At 47.4% G+C, this 23,201-nt stretch overlaps 1 protein-coding gene across 5 annotated transcripts in view; it reads right to left on the minus strand.

Annotated features, from left to right (window-relative positions):
* The window catches only part of ABCC9 (ATP binding cassette subfamily C member 9), a 947,014-nt gene that overhangs the window by 39,582 nt on the left and 884,231 nt on the right, over positions 1-23,201 (minus strand). For 3 of the 5 annotated variants that reach the window (XM_085652729.1, XM_085652727.1, XM_085652731.1), the window contains one exon: positions 1,791-1,968. The exons of the other annotated variants lie outside the window; for them this stretch is intronic. In XM_085652729.1, the coding sequence (XP_085508855.1) occupies positions 1,831-1,968 (138 nt within the window). In that variant the 3' untranslated portion in view covers positions 1,791-1,830. The remainder of the gene's footprint in view (positions 1-1,790; positions 1,969-23,201) is intronic. 5 annotated transcript variants of the gene reach the window in all.

The following is a 23,201-nucleotide window of genomic DNA, read 5'->3' on the forward strand; positions in this document are numbered from 1 at the left end:
GACATTAAATGGATTGGTCAGAGAGGGTTAAAGTGGCACCAATTGATGCCATTGGTGAAATCCTTCATGCACATCCAACACCCTGACCTCATAATAGTGCACTGTGGTGGCAATGACCTAGGCACTTTGACTGGGGTAGGTCTGGAAATGCTTATGAAGGACACCTTTGCACAACTGTTTTCACTTTTCCCTAAAACTGGCTTTGTGTTTTCTAACATATGCCAAAGGCAAAAATGGAACTGGTCCAATCATTTCTGTCCGCAGATTGACAAAGCAAGAAAGCACGTCAACAAATCTGTTTCTGCTTTCCTCCGTGACTATGGTATGGGTTCCATTTACCACAACAACTTGCGTTATGACATGCAAGACATTTATAGAGGAGATGGTGTGCACTTCAATGATGAAGGGAACAGAGTCTTCCTCTTGAACCTTAGACTCTGCATCGGTACTTACTTGTAGGTACCACAAAAAAATCACTTCATAAACACAACGGCTCTTTTTAGAGCCCCCTAATATCTAAACACTTAAATCTGATTTTCATTTCTTTTTTTTTTTTTTTTTTTTACCGTACGCTTACCGTACGCGTACCCCGTGATTTTTTTTAAAATCAATAAATGTTTTCTTTGTACTTTTCTGTCCTTCTTTGACCCCCTTACAAATGTTAGGGGGTCTGTAACTCTCCTCCTTGCCCCCTTTTCTTGTTATCACTCTTTTTTTTCTGAGTGAAACACACGAAATGGCGGCCGCCGCTTCCTGGTTTCGACCGATTCAAATGTTTACTAAGATCTAAGAGCCAATCAGAATCGCGCTCGCGCACACCACCGTACGCGTACGGTAAGCGTACCGTAAGCGCACCGTAAGCTGGCTCAGATATATATATTGATTTAAAGGCTATTTTCTCAGAATCTACTGAACAGATTTACACCAAACCTACAAAAGGCACTTCCTTGACCTAAGGACTACCTCTCTGCCAAATTTCTAGTAATTCTGTTCAGCCGTTCGGGCTGTAGCCCTCTCTAAAAGTCCTATGGAAAAATGCATGGGAAAAACGCGTTTTGGGACCCCCCTTTTATCTCAGCCCCCGCTTGATGAATCCCCCCGAGACTTTCAGGGAAGGAGCGGAGCGTAGCGCCCCACCTATTTTGAAAAATTTTCGAGGATTCGTCGACCGGCGCCAAAGTTATTCAAAATAGAATGTTGCGGATTTCCTATGGAAACGTGGTCCTAACTATAACTACCTACTGGCGACCGCCAGTAGGTAATATATATATATATATATATATATATATATATATATATATATATATATGTAATGACATTATAAAACCAATACTTTACCAGCCACTTACACATATCTAAATAAAAGTATAAAAGAAAGTTACACACTTTTACATTATACATCTTTTAGTTTCAAGGTTTGTGGAGCGCAGCAGTGCCTTTTGAACTACTATTCTGTTTACCAAACAAAAATCATATATGCTCCAATTTGGAGATTCTTACCCAGTAAAAACCATGTGACTTTTATCACTTATGAGTCTACAGTTGTGATCAGTATGGTGTAGTGGTTTAAGCTAAACGTAAATGAGCCTGACAAGTTAGCTTACTACAGGAAGAATTCAATAGATGTTGATAATTTCCATATATTATCTAATTTATTGTAGACTTTTTTGCATGCTATCCGTGGACATATGACACACAGGGCTAAGTAATACACAAAACTGATTTTCAAAAACTAGCACACAAAAGATAGATTGTATTTAAAAAAAGAAAAGAGATACTGAGCTACCAACCATAGAGAAAGAGGATTTGTGATCAGTCATACTTTGAAGTCTATTTGTGACTCTTCACCAAATTGGTGAATATGCCATCCTCGTGTAAGAGCAGGTTTGAGGCAGTATCACTCTCCATTAAAATGCCCTCGGAAAAGACAAGTACACAGTCTGCATCCAAGATAGAAGACACACGGTGCTGGAAGGAAGACAGAGCAGAAAAAGAAATGAGAGTGAAAGTCAAGTTCATGTGAAAGAGAAAATTATGTTTTAATAGACATAAATTATTAGAAGAATATAAAAACAGAAAAAAGGGTGCGCTAAGTAGATTGGTAAGGTAAAGTGGGAAAATGGAATAAGTAAATTGAGAAATGTAAAGGAAATAGGGTAGTCCTTTTTATTTGCAAATTGTGTCAGAGTAACCAGAAAGATAATGCAAATGTCTGCAATTTTACCACAAATAGAACCTTTGCGATATTAATCCAATGCAATAAAAGTAATTCATAAAGGTTAAACCTTTGACTATTAACTTAATGAAACAGACAAATGTAAAGAAATACGTAAGGGTGTGTTGCCACAGAAAAACTGGCAGGTATCCAAGTGTATTTTGCTAGGGTTTTATACGCTATTAAAAAGTGGATTGTAATACCTTTTCAATGCGTTTCTATTAATATTTTGAGTTTATGACGCTAATTATATCCCCCATCTAAGGAATTTAAGCCCATGTCACTGAAACTGGGATAAACAGCTCCAGATGTGGCTAGTCTTTTCTTTGGCTGCCTTTTGGAATTGTCTTTGTCAAGGGAATACTCCCGTCACAAACTACCGAACAATCGTCACAAATTAAACTCAAAGGAATTTAAAATAGTCATCTGTGCATGCAAGTTGAACTTTCACTCTTGAATGGTTTAGTTTGAGAATATATTCACTTTAAATGTATAAAGGGATTGTTCTTCATTCTAATGTTATGCATGAATCAACGCTATTTGAAGGATTTATAGGTCCCTGGACAAAGTCCCGTTTTGGAGCCTCGAATGTTTTTATTACATTTTTTGCAGCTTTGCATAGCGCGACCTCGAGCCCAAGGTATTGGATCGCTTTACATGTGCACCAGTTACGTTACACAAAGACACATTTATTTTTTGGTAGGCCAGGGGAGACTAAGAACCTCATTTATGAAAAGTGTTGCATCGCTGGTTCAAAACAGCGATGCAGCACTTTTAATTGCGGCCTCCTTGTGACACCTTGGATGCACCATATTTATAGTGCAGACCCTCCGTGTCGCAAGGATTAACCGGATACGTCAGGAATCCTGATGGATCTGGTGACGCAGTAATGGCGCATTGCTGCAGTGTGTCACAAAACAGACACAACTCCAGCAATGTGTCATTACACAGGGGCGAGTGCCATGTAAAAGGGCCTGCATTAGTCCTTAAGCCAGCTGTGAAGAAGACGTAGAATTTGACTCAATGAACTCGTAGAAGTGGCACAGTGAAATCTTATAGATATCGCTGCGCCACTTCTACGAGCCTTTTTTACAGGGGAACGCCCACCCTGCATACATTATACCTGACGCAGGTATAAGGTAGGGCAGGGGTTTACAAAGTGACGCATCTGCCTAGATGCATCACTCTGTAAATATAGCACAGTGTGGCGCATTTTTTACACCGCCGCAGTGTCACAAAAAGTGACGCAACTGCAGCGTAAGCCTTTCATAAATAAGGCCCTAAGTGATTTACCCAGAACCACAGGATGTTGAGATGAAGCCGAGACTCCAACCAGGTTCTCCAGTTCTAAAGTCAGTAGCTCTGGCCGTTTCTAAAGACCACGTGAGAAAACACAAACGGCAAATAATAAAATTATACCTATCTTGGGTATCGGGTGTGTTTTAGCACCCAATTATTATCAACATTCAAAACATGGAAAATAACTTGCGCATACAGCATTTGTACCCATTAAGGGTCCGATTCCGATCCGGGTCGGAAAGCACTCCGACCGAGTCGGTTCCGGAGTGTTTGCTGACCGAGCCGGACCCCTACAGTCCAACCGAGCGAGTACGATGCGCACGTAAGCTGTCGGACTCGGTTCGGTCGGACTCCCATAGAAGTCAATGGGAGCCAGTTGTACGACACGTACATGCGCTCCCATTGACTGAATGGGTACGTCTCGAACAAGTGCGCCTCCTACAGTGGGTACGCATCTGTGCCATCCGCGCTGTACATGCCTGTGTGGGGGAGTCCCATGTGTCTCCCCCTGTGTGCGAGTTGTACAGCTGCGGGTGTCAGGGGGTCCGATGCGGACCCCTGAAGTCCAACTCCGGGAGCTTTTGCGAGCCGGACGCGTGCATCGTACTGGCTCGGTCGTGAATCGCATCCATTGCATGCCACGGTTAGCTTACGACCGAGACGTACGGAGCAGTTCGGACCCGGAAAAGACTCAGTCGGTGATTTTCATGCAGCTCGCATCGTACTGGCTGGCACGTACGCCTGTACGAGTCGGGCAGAAAACACGCGTACGGCTCATAGTTTTTCCGGCCGGATCGCGTTCGGTGCGCTTCCGACCTGGATCGGAATCGGCCCCTAAGTGAGTCTTGTTCGCCCTAGTATACCGTTATCATTGTCAGTTGCTACCAAATACAACCTAGGGTGCTGTCTGCGCAAACGCAGAAAAGAGAGCAATTTGCACTTAAATTGCTGTCAGTGCTGAATCGCGTTCACACACTGTATTTGCTCTAAATGTGGTACATCTAATTAGTGTAAGTTATTGCTCATGGCAATTGAAGACAGGCTGGAATGCCAGCCCACACACAGAAAAATACCCACTATAATGGAAGATATTTGTATGCTTCTGCCTCAGAATAATTTGAGACAAAAAGTGAAGTGTTTTGCAGTTCTTTCAGGAGCAGTGTATGTTACCTGTACATTTTATAATCTTGCTACTCAGAACATTTATCAGGTACAATTGCTTACATTTATTTAATTGGAAGGCTTGCACCATAGATTTCAAACCTGCATTGCAGAACTTGGTATTATAACAGCAGAGGCCTCTTGTTAACAGTGATGTTTTGAGGCTCTGCATGTTTACATAAATTCTTCTCAGTGTGTCGATAGGTGATACGTATGATATACATTGAATACATATGACTATACAGGCTGTGCATTGCACCTGAATATAATGATTGGGACAAAGGCGTACAGATGTAGATTTGATGGCCCTCAACAATGGAAGTTGCAGTAGTGCCCTGCATTGTACTGGTCTCCAGTTCCCAACTCTGGCAGGGTTTTAGTATTAGAATAAGAAACTGGCATTGACACAGATGTCAAAGGCTCCAACATGAGAGGACATACCTATCACCCAGGTTAATGAGACAGGTTTGGGTTGAAGACTAAACAGCTCTGTATCTGGATCTACATTTATTTAAACAGGCTCAAGCTTTTTGCAGTTAAACTATTCCTAAGATTAAAAGACTATTATAGGGCTCAGGTAGCAGTCTCTATAGAGATCTTATATATTCAGGCCGTAGAGCTGGGTTACAAAGATTTTAGAGGCCCAAACTTTTGACAGCAGAGCTATCCAATGTTTCATATTTCTCAGGCTTTGTACAACAAACCTGTTCTTTTGATGAACTATTTTACAAAACCATCAGTGATGTTACATAGATCCCACAGGCTTCGACTTTGTAAAGCACAGAACGTAAAGCTAGCTCTTAGGCAGGGCCACTTGAATTATGCAGCAGGGAAGGGCCCAAAAAATTTGCCGCACTGTTGAGTAAATTATGTGTCAAGAAAAGGCAAATTATGCAGTGTAATGTGGCACATTTTGTGATAGTATTACTTCATTATTATGTCATTTTTACCCGTGTTCACACTGTCTAGGCGTTGGTTGCACCTCATTAGTACCAGAGTAACCCCCCAAATATAGCAATTAGCAACAGAAAGGTGACTAGTCAACCTTTTCAAAGTGCCTTCCCAGTGCAGTAACAAGTGTCACTGCATTTTTAGTAGCCTTTGGACTGTTTGATCTAGAAACCTTTTTTGTTAAAAAATATGCAGATTATGTAGTTGATGATGTATTATACCATAAATGCGGTAAATCTATAACTATGCAAAAAACGCAGCTTCCGAACAATTGCATAATTCCAGTGGCCCTGGTCTCTAGGTTAACTTTATTGTACAGGATAATTCAGCTATCTTTCAGGTTACAGAGTTCATACTCAGTCCTCAAAATCACTGCTACCAAATACAGGTTCTTATTTCAGATATCAGATCTATCCCGCATGATACACATCTTTTAGGTTTCCTACAGAAATTCTAATTTTGTCCTGCACGATTACAAAGATGTTCCAGGCTAAGGTCTCATACTGGGGAACTATCTCACAGTTATACTGATCTCACAGTTTCTGGCTTTGTACGGCAGAGATTCCTTAGGTTAAACATTCTACAGACTCTGTCTGAAAACCCTCAGGGTATGAGGTTTGATAAGCTCAGTTATCAGGTGCTTCTTGGGGCTACAGAGATCGTACAGGATTTGACTTTGAGCAGGAGAGCTACCCTTTTATACCTGGCATTATTGACGTAGTTTACCCCTTTATTTTTGCCTTTGCCTCCTGTTATTTTGCTGTGTGTTCGACTTCAGCTTTGTTGGTCTAGATGCATTGGGAAGTTTGCCACTTCAGTTCAGTGTCAAAGTGCAAGTGCTCCCTCTGTACATGTTGTTCATGGATTAGTGATTCCATGATTGGCATATCTGATTGACTGGTAAGTCCCTATTACAGTGCACTGTGTGTGCCCAGGGACTGTAAATCAAATGCTGCTAGTGGACCTACAGCACTAATCATGCCACCAACATGAGCAGCCTGTAAATGTAACTCAGACCTGCTACTGCAGTGTCTGTGTGCAGTTTGGTACTGCCATGTCAACCTGGCAAGTGCACCCATTTGCCAGGCCCTAACCTTTCATTTCCCTACATGTGAGACACCCCTAAAGTAGGCTCAAGGTACCCCTGTGGGCTGGGTGCAGTGTAGGTGAAAGGTAGCACATGCCCTGATGTGCCAATTTAGTTTTTCACTATTGAAATGCCATCTGTCCCATTGGATAAAATGAGCAGTTTACTTGAAACATTTTTATAAGTATAACTGCCCCTGGGAACAAGATAGGAAAACAGATTTTAGTATACCTGAACTCAGAATGTAAAGATGCATCTTTTAGTGAGGATGGTTTTTACATTCTGGGTTTGAAAATACCACTTTTAGAAAGTAGGTATTTTCTTGCTTAGCCATCCAGTGTGCCTCTGCTAGGTTTGCGTATTAACGGTCTGGTTTTGGAGTGAAAGGGGCTGGGGATGTGCATTCTGTTCAGACAGCCATTTGGGGGGGGGGGGTTCCTTCCTTTCCAGGGTGAATCAGGGCTGGGCTGAATAGACCCAGGTTGCATTTAAATTAGGGAAGAAGATTTCTTTCACACCTGATTGGGCCTGGTCTGCATTGGATAATGCTGTCTCCACCTCCTGCCGAACAGCTGCACAAGAGAGGACAGAACTGGTTTTGGCTGGGCAAAGAGCTTCTTTGCCACCAGAGAGCAAAGGAATTTGTGCCATAAAAAGTGGGGCCCAGACCCCAGAACTTCAGATTACTTTTGGGATGCCAAGGAGAAGAGCTGGAGAAACTGAGAAGTGCTGCCCCTTTGTTGTGTGCTGTCTGGGGTTGGCCTACTGTGTCTGTGTCTGCCAAGGAAAGGACAAGTACTTTGCTGTGTGCTGTGTTCTCTGCTTGAGGAAGATCTCCAAGGGCTGGAAGTAGAGCTTTCCTCCAGTTCTGAAGTCTCAGGGCCACAAAGACTTCACCACCAGCTACCTTGAACTTCCTTGCTGGGAGTTCTGACCTGCCAGGAGGTGCCTGTTGCTGAATTGGGTGTCTGGAGCTTGTTCCTGCTGTTGGGAGCTGGAAAAGAGATGCAACTATGAGAAGTGCGACGCATCCACACCTGTTTTCGACGCATCGCTGACAAAACAGATTCAGCGCCTACCCGCAGCAGGAGAAATCGCTGCACGCCGCACCGAGTGCACCGATCTACGAAGGCCGAGAACACGGCACCGATTCCAATGCAGGCCCTGCTGTGTGGCTTCAAGAACCAACGCATTGTGGGACAGCGGCTGGAGTAACCAACGCAGTGCTGTTGCCACCACCGCATCGAGAACCAACACATCCCCGATCCTCACACATCGCACCGGGGTACCAAGTCTACATTAACGCTCGGGCCACAGTAAGAAACCAATGCATCACCTACCGGCACAGTAAGAAACCAACGCATCACCTCCCCTTCAGTAAGGAACCGACGCATCACCTTCCCTGCACATAGGGAACCAATGCATTACCTTCCCTGTGGCTGTTTTTGTTTATCTTTTTGATGCATCCAAGGTACTTTATGTTGAAAGTGTTGCATCTATTGTTTGTTATGAACAGAACTGTTTCTACCTTTTAAAAGTCATATTTTTATTACTGTATTGTTGATTTTTTCTTTAGATAAAGTTTACTTATTTTTCTAAACTGGTGTGGTGTTTTCATTGTCTTACTGTATGTGTGCAAAAATGCTTTACACACGGCCTCTGAGATAAGCCTGTCTGCTCGTGCCAAGCTACCAAGGGGGTGAGCAGGGGTTATTTCAGAAGTGTATCCCCTTACCTTGACTCGGAAGAAGGGTCTCTACTTTGACAACGGTGCAAACCATTGCCAACCAGAGACCCTCATTTCTAACATACTCCATATATTACATTGATCTGTCATGCTTCAAAAAGCAAACAGAGATCTTCTATGCTGAGGCCACCTACAGAGCAACTATTAGATTATACAGATATGAAAGCCAGAGTGCCTGATTAAAAAATTGAAACATACATGTTTGTGTAAGTTTACTATTTTTTGGTATTGACAAAATACAAGTTTAATCTTACAAATAGTAATTTTATGACTGTGGCGGCTCTGCAGTCAGGAAGGAAAACTTAGCACATACAAATATAGCACTGGCCTATCTTTTTATGTTTGGGAATACCCCAAAAAAGTTTGTGAATCAGGCCCTGAGACTTTTGACAGTTAAGCTATCTCTTAGGTTACACAAACTCTAGCTCAGGGGTCTCCAACGAGTAGCTTGGGAGCTACTGGTAGCTTGCCAGCACCATCAAAGTAGAATTAAAATCAAACCCTGTATCGCATCAAGAGAATCTGTGTAAGCCCTTTTGAGTGACCGCTATCACAACCAATGGAATGGCCTCATGCTAACACACTCTGTGTCAGCCTTTGGAGTCTGCCACTTGACCATCATTATCCAATCTTAATCTAACTATGTTACAAGGAGATTGGCTATGTTGATGTCCCCTCTTTATATGTCGGATCATGAGTGTGAACAGTGGGCCAAAAAAAAGGGTGGCAGCAGTAGACCAAGCAGTGATCAGTGCTGACCAAGAAAAGTATGGGGCTGCAGGAGCCAGAATTAAAATGTGTTATTTGGGTGCATGATCACCCCAAGAACCTAGGATCACAGGGTATGTTTGAGAGAAAAGAAAATTATCATCTGCATTCACTTATGAGTGCGTCTCTAATAAACACTATCACTTGACTTCCTCGAAGGGACGCCTAATGTGAACTAACTGTTGTATTCTCTTGGTTTCTCCCTCTTTCTTCCACCCCCCCCTTTCTCTGCCCCTCTTGTTACGTCCTGACAGCTATTGTGTTACCAACATTCCACAGCTGCCTTCAGCTGACTGGAACCTGTTGGTGATGTATGATGGACTAACGACCTCTCTCCACTTACCTGGCGTCTCGACTTTTCAACACTGGCGACGACTGCTGCGTGGAGGCAGCCACACCACCATCCCCAGCTGTTATGTCACAACACAGCAGTTCTCCAGAACAGTGGTAATTCGAGGGAATTTCTTTTCTTTTCTGCACCAGGTACAAGTTGCGATTTAAATTTCATATTGCAGAAGTTTCCCTGAGTATATCCTCATCGTCATTGTTGTGACTGGATTTGCTTACAACTTTCAAATGTTGTGTTCCTCCAAGACTCTTGGGACAACGTGGCGAGTGGGTGGCAGTTGTATGAGTGCTGGTTCGACGTTATCCTCAGCGATGAAGGTGCGCGGACAATATAGCCTCGCTGTGTGCCAACTCAATGGTGTGTGACAACTCTTCGGTGGGATGTGTGTTGAGTGTGGAGCTTCCGAACTGAATTCCTTGCTGTTCCAGGCATTCGACTTAGCCTGGCTGCTGTCAATTTCCACAGACTTGTGCTCCTTCAGGAAACGTGAGGTGCGCTGTGCTTGGCGATTCACCTGGGAGTCCCTCCATGCTGTTCTCCCATCGGGGATCCCGTGTTCCTTAGGAGCTGTTTCCTAGGCGGAACCGTGGTGGTGACGTCTGGAGACGAGTTCCTGCGGGGGGGTTGTGGCTGTAGACAGCCTCCGGAGGCGTTCCCTTTGCCGTCAGCCGCCATTACGCACCCAGCTGGTGATGGTTCCTGATGTAATTCCTCTACGGACCGCCCCTCACCTGCTTGTCATCGCACACTGATGGGCACAGCTGTCATCTAATTCCTTAGTGTGGGAGCCTGACTCCGCTGAGGGATTGCATCGTGTCCATGCTCTGTTTGGACAGTTGGTGACGGTTCCTGAAGTAATTCTTCTACGGTCGCTCCTCACCTGCTCGTCATCACACACTGATGGGCACAGCTGTCGTCTGTTGGACTTTGGGTGCCTGTTCTCGCTGATAGGCACAGCATATTAATGAGTCAATCTACGGGAGGGTTTCGCCCGTTTTGCCTGTGTTGGTGCACGCTGATGGGCACAGCTGTCATCTAATTCCTTAGTGTGGGAGCCTGACTCCACTGAGGGATTGCATTGTGTCCACGTTCTTCTTGGTTTTGGATGCCTGTTCTCGCTGATAGGCACAGCAAATTCAGGGAGAATTTATAAGGGGAATTTTGTTCTCTTTTTCTATACAAAAATTCTTGCCACTTTCCCTCATTACAATTTCTAATTTCTGCACCTATTGTACGCTATAGGCACAGCTGTTCCAGTAATCTCTTAGTGTGCCTGACTCCACAGAATCACTTTCGTTCATGTTTCTCTAGCCTCATGACTATGTTTTTATTGCCTTTTTCGCTGATAGGCATAGCTTAACATTTTAATAGAGGCACAGTAGTTTCCTGCCTCCCTCATTCCTTTTTTTTTTTTATTTTTTTATTTTTTTAAAAACCTTTATTTCTTCAAGAATCTGGACACAGCTATTCAGCCGACAACCCGGAGGTTCGGCAGCTTCATTAGGAGAGTATAGAGAATCGTCCACAGTACATTGAAGGAGCAGTGAGAAGGTTCCATTTTTAATAATTACAAACACACAACAAACCCCAGCAAGGCAACAACACTGAATGCCCACGGTGATAGCCCCTCAGGGGGAGCCGGACCCCAATCGTCTAACTGTCACAGTACTATGATAAGAGGAAAAAGGGGGAAAAGCAGAGGCCCAAGAAGTCAATTAACCATCACATCTGCATACTGAGCTGGAAAGAAGGTCAAGAAGAAAGCTGTTCCTCGGGGGGATCCAGATCAGGGGCAAGACATATTCCCCCCCGTATTGATTCCACCGCCCCCAGATGGCATGCCACTTCCGAGGACGGCCTCTGGCGCAATATACTGTCTTCTCCCTGAGCATACTCCAGTCCATATTTTCTTTCCACGCAGTTAACGTGGGGAGCCCCCCGGAACCCCACAAGCGCGCGATGTCCCTCTTAGCAATCATGTTACCCAGGGTCACCCACTGGGTCTGTGCCTCATCATGGTCAGTGGGCCCCCAGACATTCAGGAGACAACACCGCGCTTCCCGCTGCATAGCAATGCACGTCACCTCCCCCATCACCGCATGAACTCGCCTCCAAAATTCCATGATGACACCACACTCCCAGATGATATGTAGGAAAGTACCCACCATACCGCATCCCCTCCGACATAGGCCTTCTTCAGAGAATCCCATATGAACCAGTCGCGGCCCCGTCACATACACTCGATGCAGGATCTTGAGCTGCACCAGCCTCAGACGCGACGGGATCGCAACCTCCTTAGGAGAGGAAACAGCAGACTGCCAGTCCTCATCATCCAACTCGAGTCCGTCCCTAGTCCACTGGTCCCGCAGCCCCAGTAGCAAATCAGCCCGAACATTTATCAGCTTCTTGTAGATGAGCGAGATCGCGCTCTCCGGCATATGGCCATCAAGGATCCGGTCCTCCAAAGGAGAGGACTCAGGCACCTTCTCACCCTCCACAAGGACTGACAGCAGGGCATGACACACCTGAACATATCGGAAAAACTCAGACGCCCCCAACTCATACTCCTTCTGCAACTCTTCAAAGGGCTTCACCCTAGCCTTAATCAGCATATCTCCAACCCTGGAGATGCCGATCAAGTCCCATTTATCAAACCCTTTCGTATGCCAAAGCCTACCCAACCTTTCAGATTCAAACAACGGGGCAGCTAGGGTGAGCCGATCCTTCCAGCCCAGAGAGTCAGTCGCCATCTTCCATACACGCACCGCCACCCCAGTGGGCCCCGTGAGGGATGAGTCGAGGGACCGCGAGTACAACGCCCTAAAATAGTTCCCACCGCGCAACAACCATCTGTCCATGGCATAACCAGAGCTGAGGGCCGGGCCATAGAAACCGTGGTTAATCGCGGACAACTGGGTGGCCCAGTAATAGCGTCGGATGTCTGGAAGCGCGATACCCCCGTCATACCATGGAAGCGTCAATTTCGCAATCGCTATCCGCGGCCGCCCATCCCACAGCAACGTCCGTTGGAGGCTTTCGACCTCCCAAAAATACTTGGCCGGCACCCAATCTAGAGTATTTTGCAATGCGTAGAGGAACCGAGGAAGGGACATCATTTTGAACAAGGCAGCGCGCCTGACGAGGGAGAGCGGCAGCCTCCGCCAGCCCTCAACATCCCGCCGCAGGCGCGCCAGGGGGGGGAGCAGGTTTCTCTCATACCGCAAAGCGGGGTCCATGGAGATAAAGATCCCCAGATACACGAAGCCTTGCTGAGCAATCTGGATCGAACAAGTTCGCGGGACCGGCGGAACCTCACCACTCAGGACGTATAAATACGATTTACTCCAGTTGATGACGAGACCCGAATTCCTACCGAAGGACGTAAGAACGTCACAGACCACTATGAGTGAGTTCTTGGGCGAGGCAAGATATAACAAGATGTCATCAGCATATAGCGAAATGCGGTCCTCGTGTTCGGGCGACCACCGAAGGCCACGGATATCCGGATGCCAGTGTATCCACGCCGCCAGAGGCTCAAGAGCAAGGGCGAACAACAGAGGCGACAGGGGGCAGCCCTGCCGAGTCCCCCTCCCAAGCCGGAACGGAGTCGATGCCCGGCCATTTACCACCACACTCGCAAGGGGTCCCTCATACAGTAACCTCACCCAGCTCACAAAACCAGGGCCAAAGCCGAACTTGGCTAGCACAGCCCACAAATACTCCCATTCCACCGTATCGAAGGCCATTGTGGCATCAAGAGACGCCACAATAGCCGGTTCTCGCAGCGTGCCAGCCCTGGCGATCACCCCATGAAGGCGCCGAAGGTTCAAAGCGGTGTTGCGATGCGGAATAAAACCGGATTGATCCGGGTGAATCAAGTCTCCAAGTACCCTGACCAATCTGCCCGCCAGGATTTTAGCCAGGATCTTCGGCTCGGCGTTGAGGAGTGATATGGGCCTATAGGAGGCACACTTATCTCGGGGTTTACCATCTTTATGTATCACAACAATTGCCGCCAGCCTCTGGTCCAACGGGAGGGTCCCACTCCCCCGCGCCTCCACAAACATGGCGCGCAGGTGAGGGGCTACCCTATCCGGGAACAATTTATACAGGTCAATCGGCAAGCCATTCGGGCCCGAGGCCTTGCCCGAGTTCAGCGCGCGAATAGCTCCCGCCACCTCATCGACCGTTAAGTCTCCATCAAGATCATCTCTATCTACATCAGAAAGACAGGGCAGAGCGATATCCCGCAAGAGGTCACGCGAGTCCCCGGGCGGCCTATCCGACACTGAGGTATAAACCTTACGGAAATAGTCCGAGAAACACTGGACAATCCCCTCAGGTTCCACAATCACCTCTCCCCCCTCTCCCGTCAGCTCCGGCACTACTCTATTAACCCGTTCTTTTTTATCCAGCCAAACTAGGAGCTTCCCGGCCTTGTCACCTACATCATACAGGCGGCCCTGCTGCTCCCTACTGAGGGTCTTAGCGGCATTTGTCACAAGGTCCTTATACTCGGCTTGCTTCAAGCTCAGCTCATGCAGTGAGGCCGCTGTTACCTCCTCCTCTAGCGCTCCCTCCAAAGCCATGATCTCCTCCTCCACCTGCATAACCTCGCCATCTCTCCGCCGCTTGGCCGCCACTACAAGTGAGAGGGCCTCCCCTCTCAGAACGGTCTTAAATGCTTCCCAGAGCGACACTGCCGAGTCCACGGACCCCTGATTATCCTTGAAAAAATTATCAACTGTCTTCACCAGTGCGCTGCGCATCTTGGAATCTCGAAAGTACCAGGGGTTAATAGGAGCCACCCTGCCCCCTCCCTCTCGGCCGACATCCAACCTGACCCACACTGGCGAATGGTCCGATATGCCACGTGCCATGTGCCTGGCCTCAGAAACCAAAGGGGCATGCACGGCCAAAGTAAGCATATAATCAATCCTAGAGAGGCTACCATGCGCCCCGGAGTGGAAGGTGTATTGACACTGTGTGGGGTGTCGGAGCCTCCAGCAGTCTATCAGGCCGAGTGTGTCTAGGAAGTCTGGAAGCCACTTCTGAGCCCCCCCTGTGTCCCTGGGCGGGTGCCTATCCAGCAGCCCAGAGCCGACTGCATTGAAGTCCCCCCCTACCACTAACATACCCCCCGGGAGATCCAGCAAGGCCCTACCCAGATCCACAAACGTGGAGGCCTGCAGGGCTGGAGGGACATAAACCGAAACTAAAACCAAAGTTCTACCTTCCCACCTCCCCGCCACCGCCACAAACCTCCCCCTATCGTCAACAACGGTGGAGTCCACCTCAAATGGCAGCGAGGCCCTGACAAGGATGCCCACACCCCTAGACCCGGAGGAGAATCCCGAGTGAGCTATGAATTTATAACCCTTCCTATTAAGAGCATAGCACGTGTTGCCTATAAGGTGTGTCTCCTGCAGTAGGGCAACATCTGGCATTGACCGTTTCAAGTGTTGCAAAACTATCCCGCGCTTAATGCGATCCCCCAAACCATTAACATTCCAGCTAATAACACTTAAACCTCTACCCCCCATCCCCAAACACAAAGAGGCCCACCCCCCTCCGAAGAGCCACCATGGGACAATACCGAAGATGATCACTACGCCTTGCAGAAACAGACCCCCCAACAACAACCCCAAAATCCCAACCATCCCCCCCACCCTGCACCCCTGCTGCAGCTTACAAAGCCCCCCCAACTTGCAGTGTGCCTGTCGCCCTAGAAAACCCAACATCTACAAAAAGCACCCTAAGGGAGGAAAGAGCTCCCCTCGTCCTCCCGCAACCCTCCGCATTTACTGCACTCTAATCAAGTCATCAAATAAAGTCAAATCGAATCAGACCGGCTCCGAGAAATCAGCCTTGCCCATCCCGGCCACTGTCCCCATCCGCGACAGTATCCTCTCCCGTCCGCCGCCGAGGCAAAGCGTCCAGCCATTCATCGGCCATAACAGGAGACTCAAAGAAGAATGTCCGATCTTCGTACACCACACGTAGTCTGGCAGGGAAGAGCATGGCATACTTCAGATCCCTCTCCCGAAGTCGCCTCTTCACCCCCAGAAAGCCCTGTCTCTGCCTCTGCACCTGCTGGGTGAAGTCCGGATAGAAATTCACCGACGCGTTCTGGAAGGGGACCGGGCCCGTCACCCTCGATGCTTGCAGGATAGCTTCCCGATCTCGAAAATGAAAGAGCCGGGCGACAAACGGCCTCGGTGGGGCTCCCACCTTGGGCCTCCCTCCCGGCACTCTATGGGCCCTTTCAACCGCAAAGAACTTCCCAAGACCCTTAGGCTGCAGATGGTTAAGCACCAAGTCCTCGACGAGCAGGTCAACCGAAGCCTCATCCGAGGACTCCGGGACCCCGATAACGCGCACGTTGTTGCGCCTGGCCCGGCTCTCAAAGTCCTCCAGCCTGCGGGCGGCGAGATCACTCTCGGTCCTCAGCTTACGAACCTCGGTCTGCAGTTCCGCGACATCATCGGCGAGGCCCGTGGTCTTGAGGTCCAGGGTTTTAACCCGTTCATTCGTTTTGCCCAAGTCCGCACGGATCAGGTTGACATCCACCAAGATGGCATCCACCTTATGCGCCAGGGCATCAAACTGCCTCCCAATCGAAGTCTGCATCCCTTCAAGCGCGCCCATGACATCCTGCAGCGAGAGCTCCGGGGCCAAGGGCGAGGCCTCCTTCTGGGTATCTGGCGACTGGCTCGACCCACTCGGTGATCCCTTCTGCAGAGCATAGCGGTCCATATTATTGACCTGAGTATAGGCACCCCGCCTGGTAGATTTAGGCTTCAGCCGATCCACCTCTGCTTTGCCCGACATGGTTGGTACCAAGCAGGTCGGTTCAGATAAGACGGCCCTCCCTCAACGAGAGGAATCAGGAGTGATCAGTTCTGAAATGGGCCGCCAGAGTAACATGTGGAGCGTCCAAGGGATAATGAAGCCCCCAAGAGCTCTCCAGGGGCAGGGCAGACAAAGGGAGAGAAAGCGAAAGTGAAAGGACGGGGACCTCCATCCGACAGTTCACACCTCGCCTGGCCGTTGTTATTCAACTAGAAGTCGGGCGACCTGCCAACTCTAGCCCCTGGCATTCCTCGGAGATAGGCCGCAGTCTTCCGCCATGCATAACTCCGGTTCCCGGTGGGCGATCCGACCGCGGGTAGCATCAATCGCCTCCCTGGCAGGTCATCTACACGATGCAATGCATACAGACAGGATTAGAGACAGGATAGTCGACGGAGGGCGCGAGGGTCTCGGGAGCTCAGAGCTCACGCGGCCATCTTGGTCAAGCGCTAGACTCCTCCCCCCGCCTCCCTCATTCCTGACATATCCTTACACCCAATCTGCACTTTGGCTGCTCTCAATATGGCATTACCCCCTCCTTTCCTGAACGAAGTCCTTGGAAAGAATGGAAGGAAATGTTTGAGTCGTACCTCATTGCCATTGGTGGAGACAAATTCTCTAACTTCAGTAAACAGCACATTCTGCTACATAATTTGGAAATCTAAGGCTGCAAAACATTTAATAACCTAAAAGACTCTGAACAAGAAGTAGAGGAAGGGGAAGGAGATTTCAATGTTTACCTAGCAACAGTAAGCAAGTTAGAAAAACATTTTCGGCAAGCCATAAACGTCGTACTAGAAAGGCACACATTTTTTTCCTGGGTGCAAGGCAAAATTGAGAAGATTAAGCCCTACATTGCTGCACTTAAGGGTTTATCCAACACTTGTGAGTTAGAAGGGTTAACTGAATCGCTCATCAGAGCCCAGTTAGTTAGATGCACTAACAACCAAGAGATACAAGAGAAGCTGCTGGCAGGTAACCCTGATCTGAAACAAGCCATTGAAATCGCATTGAGTGTCAAACACACCGCAGAGTGCATAAAAGAAATGAGGGTAAATGCGAATTCTTGCAATGAAGTTAATGCCATTTCTTAACAAGAGTCTAAACTAGATAAGGATCCCAGAAAAAAGACTCAACCGGGCGCAAGTTTTAAAACTAAATGCTTATTTGATGTATTGAACTCCTTTGGTCGCAATTCAGGGCTTGTGATTAATTGGGTGAAATCCTGTATTTATGTGCTGGTTGGCGACCCCCCTCTTCTCCCTCGTGGCTGTTCGATTCAGATTTCACATTCTGGATTTAAATATCTAGGTATCCACGTGTCCCTCGATCCGGCGGTCCGTTATGCTCTGAATCTGTTGCCCCCGCTTCAGCGGCTGCGGGCCGATGTTGCTCGTTGGCGTAGGCTCCCGCTATCGCCGCTTGGCCGGGCAGCCTTATTCAAAATGATGTCTCTTCCACGCTTTTTGTATGCATTGCAGAATACGCTGGACGTGGTGCCCGCCCGATATTTCAGTGAGGTAGAGAGCTTACAGAGGCAACTAGTTTGGGATGGGAGACCGCGCATTGCTCTCGCTAAATTGACCCTACCGTGGTATGACGGTGGCATAGCTCTCCCTGATATTAGAAGATATTATTGGGCGTCCCAGTTGGTGGCGGTGAATCATGGGACATATGGCCCGGCGGTGAACCCCGCGTACGAGATGGATAAGCTACTGTTGCCGGGCAGAGATTTCAATAGGGCGCTTTATTCTACGAAGGGAAGTACTAAATTGACAGGTCCTACGAAAAATGCGGTGCGCGCCTGGCACTGCGCCACCGCTGCTACGGGATGGACGGGCCATCTGTCTCGTGCGACTCCACTGTATGCGTCGGATGCGTTGGGAGGTTTATGGCGTACGAAAGGCTTTGAGAAGTGGGATTTGATCGGAATTAGTCGTGTGGGCGATCTCTGGACGAAGGGCGCTTTTAAATCGTTTGAAGCTCTTCAGATGGAATATAAGCTGAGCGATAGGGAGTTCTTTCGCTATGCGCAGATGCGCCATGCGCTACTTTCCGCTTTCCCGAATCCTGCAGATATCCCTGAAGCCTCCCCGTTGGAAGATCGTTTGCTTGATGGTTACCTGCCAGATAGTACTATTTCCCTGATCTACAAAAAACTGATCAATACTCGAGCGGACCTTCTCACACATTTGCGAGAGGTCTGGGTCGCTGATGGCCTAGAGTTGGATGATGAGGACTGGGTAGCGGCCGTAGCCTCACCGAGGGAGGTTGCTATACCGGCTCGCCTTCGTTTTGTGCAGTTGAAGATACTACATAGGGTCTATGTCACCGGTCCCCGCTTGCTTCACATGGGTTACACAAGTGATGGTTTATGTCGGCGTGGTTGTGGCTTGCTTGGTACTTTTCTTCATATTCTGTGGGAGTTTCCGAAGGTGATACGTTTCTGGACTGGTGTACATGCAGTGATGGAGGAGGTTACGGGTGTGGCGCTGCTCCCTGAGGCTCGGCAATGTGTGTTGAATGTGTGGGAACCGACTGACTGCGATGTGGCACAAGAACGCTGGGTGACTTTGGGCAACATGATCGCTAAAAGGGACATTGCGCCGCTCTGGGGGTCCGGTAGGCCCCCCACAGTTACGAAATGGAAAGAAAATATGGACTGGTGCATGTTCCGAGAGAAGACGGTTTACGTGGCCAGAGGCAAACCTAAGACATGGAGTAAGATGTGGGGTCCCTGGAATTCCTATCGGGGGGATATCTGCGCCCCCCCCTTGGTGGTCGCACCGGACGTAACGATGTCCCCTTGACTTTGATGTTCCTGGTCGCTTTGCAGGATTGATGACTGATCCTCTCCCTGCCCCCCCCTGCCCTTTTTCACGCGAATAACTGTGTAATTGGCTGCGTTGTCGCTGTTGTCCCCCGCTCATGAGAGAGCAAGTCCCTGTTAATGGAGTTCTTTTGCCTGGTATAAGTTTCTTTTTGTTGTTTTTATTTATAAAATAGTTAATAAGAAACCTTTCTGTAGTGCTGTGTTCAGTTGTGGGCGGCTGCAGCCGTTATGCGTGCGGCTCGCTCCGGCTCTTATGATTGCTGTATTATTGTTTTCCTCCCTTTTCTCTACGTTAGCGGCCGGCCCAGGCGGTTGTAGGCCCATGACTGTGAATATTCGATGTGTAAATAAAGGTTTAAAAAAAAAAAAAAAAAAAAAAAAACGTAATGCTATAGGTGTGGCAATCCAGCACATCTGGCAAATAACCCGTCCTGTCCTGCCAAGAATGTAACGTGCCATAAATGTGGAAGGAAGAGACATTTGGCCAGGGTGTGCCATGATTACATGGTAAATCTGTATCCATGATAGAATCAGTATCGATACCAGTAGAGACAAAACTGTTTTTCCAAGTAGAAAACAATGAGGAGAATGTCAAATTTCCAGAATGTAGCATCACTCTGGACAACAAGCCGGTCAAAGTCTATGCTGACTCGTGTTCACCATACACTCTACTGGAGGGCAAGACTTTTGATGCAATGTTCCCCAACAAACTCAATACTCTTAAAGCTGCGGATATCAAACCAGGGGGATATGGTGGAGAACCCATACCTCTTCTAGGCATGACCACTATGTTGTTTGAGTACAAGGGTAGGAGCACAGTGGGTAAGGTATATGTTGCGGAAAAAGGGTCCAACTTGTTAGGGTGGAAGCACCAGAAGGAATTGGGCATGAAACTAGACCCTAATAGCCCAGACCAGGTACTGTTGAATGATCGCTCAGTTTGTGGACAAGACATCTGTGAGGAATTCCCAGAAGTTTTTACTAACAAATTAGTCCTTCTAAAAGATTTCCAACACCACATAAAACTGAAAGACAAGGCTAAAGCCGTTGCCCATAAAGTGAGGCATAATGCGAGCCCCCCTACAAAAAGAATTAGACCGTCTATTGAAGCTGGGTGTCATAGAACCCACTGAGAGCTCACAATGGTTAGCTCCCATAGTCATTACGTCCAAGGCTGCTAGTAAGGATGTCAGACTTTGCATAGACCTAAGAGATTTAAACAAGAACATCTGGGTGGACAGACATCCACTACCGAGGATACATGAGGTCTTAACGCTCATCAAGGATGCCAGTTCCTTTAGTGTCCTTGACTTATCCTCGTCGTACCACCAGGTAAAACTGCATCCAGAATGTCGCCACCTCACCTCCTTCATCACTCCCCTAGGGGCATTCCGGTATCTCCGTATACCGTTCAGATTAGCCTCAGTGGCAGCTGCCTTCCAAAGAATCATGCAGCATGTGCTGAAGGATGTTCCAGGCGTCTTGTGTTTCCAAGATGACATCCTCATACATGGTAAGAACATCAAAGAACATGACGACATGCTGAGAAATACCCTGCACAAGTTGAGTAAAGCAGGCCAAACCCTGAAGAAAGAAAAGTGTCAAATTGGAGTAAACTCTGTAGAGTACTTGGGTCATACCATTTCCCGTGATGGCACTAAACCCAAAATGAATCTGATTGATGCCATTCTTAATGCTGTTGCTCCCACCAATGTAGAAGAGCTGAAATCCTTTTTACGGCTATCTGAATACTACTCTAAATTCATACAAAACTATGCCAGCAGAGTAGAACCCTTACGCAATCTTCTCAGAGCTAAGGAACCCTTCATATGGAACGGTGACTGCCAAACTGCTTTCACAGAAATAAAGACGTGCATCACTCATGTGCCTTTCTTTGGCAGATTTGACCCTAGAAAAACTACCTACCTGTCCACCGATGCCAGCAATAAAGGGTTAGGAACTAGCCTCACCCAGAGGGTTGGAGACACAGAGCAAGTTGTTGCGTTTGCTTCAAGGTCGCTAAAGGGTGCTGAACTAAATTACTCCGTAATAGAAAAGGAGGCTCTGGAGTGTTTCTGGGCCATCAATCATTTTTTTAAAAACATGTGGGGTATACCCTTGACAGTCAAGACTGACCACAGACCCCTCACCTACGTATTCACAACCAAGGGTTCCACCAGAACCACAACCAGGATAGCAAAATGGACTTTGGGGCTGGGAGGTTTCAATTTTAAAGTCGAATACGTACCTGGGAAAAACAACGTAGTAGTTGATTTCCTGTCTTGCACTCCTCTTAATGCAAAGACAAACACACAAGAGGAGGAAGGTGAGGATGTAGTTTTAGAAATAGCAGTATTAGATAAGAAGGATTGGGAGGACTGCAATGTACTTGTTGAAACCATAGCTCCCTTAAAGAAATACATCAAAAATGGATGGCCTGACAACAAGTGTGCCCTACCTGAACCCCTCAAGAAATATTTGGAGGTAAGACTTGAACTTTGCATAATCAATGATGCTATCTACCATGGGGAAAAGGTAGTGCCTCCCATAGGAGTCAGAGATAAAATTGTATGCCTTGCACACAAGGGACACCTAGGCCGGAGTCTAACGAAAAACAAGGTACGCGAAGAGTACTGGTGGCCAGGAATGGATGCCATGGTAGAAGAACAAGTCAAAAACTGCATTGAGTGTGCCAAAAGTGACAAAACGTTATCAGTAAGGAAACCACCTTTGTCTCCTGTTCAAGTCCCTATTCGACCAAGGTCGAAACTAGCTTTAGACATTATTGGCCCGTTAAATCTCAAACATCTGAATGAGCGCTTTATCATAGTTCTTATAGACTACCCCTCAAGATGGGTGATTACAAAATGTGTGAACCAAATTGACACCAAGACTCCCATTCAGTTCCAGAAGGGCACTCTTTATGAAGAGGGCATACCAGATACTATAGTAACAGACAATGGGGTCCAATTCACATCTGACTCTATGAGGGACTTTCTTTCAGACCTAGGTATTTCTCATATGAAAACTGTGTTATACTGCCCCAGAACAAATGGACTAGTTGAACGCATGAATAGAGTCATCAAAGAGTGTCTTCAGAGAGCAGAAATCACCATAATATCAGCAAAATCAGCCTTGGAAGAAATGATATGGGCATACAGAACCGCACCTAATACCATCACAGGGGTGTTATTTCCTTAAAGGGGAGGAAACCCAAAACCAACCTCACTGCTGGATGGTTATGCAAAGACAGCCTATGTGTGGTTGACAGATCAGAAATTGCCAGGAAAATTGAAACACAACAAGAGAAATAGAAGGCGAGATATGACTACACTAAACATATTTAGACACACTTGTATAACTCAGGTGAATGGGTAAGCATCATCCTTCCTAAAGCTAGAAGGAAGGACCACTCAAGGTTTTCTGAACCCCTCAAGATAGCAAGAGTAGGAAGAAATGTAGTCCACTTGGGAAATGGACAAACGTGGGGAATGGACAGAGTGGTAAGATATAAACATCCCCAAATTGGTCTAGCGGAAACTGATATCCTGCCTACAAGCTCTAATTCTCCTTGCAGGTCATCAAGAAGTTCTGGTTGCCCAGTTTGGCACAAAGGCTTTAAAGTTGGTTGATTGCATTGTGTTTTCACTCTTGCTCCCTGCTCTAGTTTTTCCTACACTACCTCCCCTCTGGTTTTTCTCCCTTTCCTCTCTCGCTCTGTTGCCTTTTTTCCCTTCCTGCCTTGGGAGGTGTGTTATATTCTCTTGGTTTCTTCCTCTTTCTTCCACCCCCCTTTCTCTGCCCCTCTTGGTACAGCTATTGTGTTACCAACATTCCACAGCTGCCTTCAACTGACTGGAACCTGTTGGTGATGTATGATGGAATAAAGATCTCTCTCCACTTACCTGGCGTCTCGACTTCTCAACAGTAACCCACATC

The sequence above is a fragment of the Triturus cristatus genome, chromosome 4_1, assembly GCF_964204655.1.
Source record: "Triturus cristatus chromosome 4_1, aTriCri1.1, whole genome shotgun sequence".
Classification (NCBI taxonomy): Eukaryota; Metazoa; Chordata; class Amphibia; order Caudata; family Salamandridae; genus Triturus; species Triturus cristatus.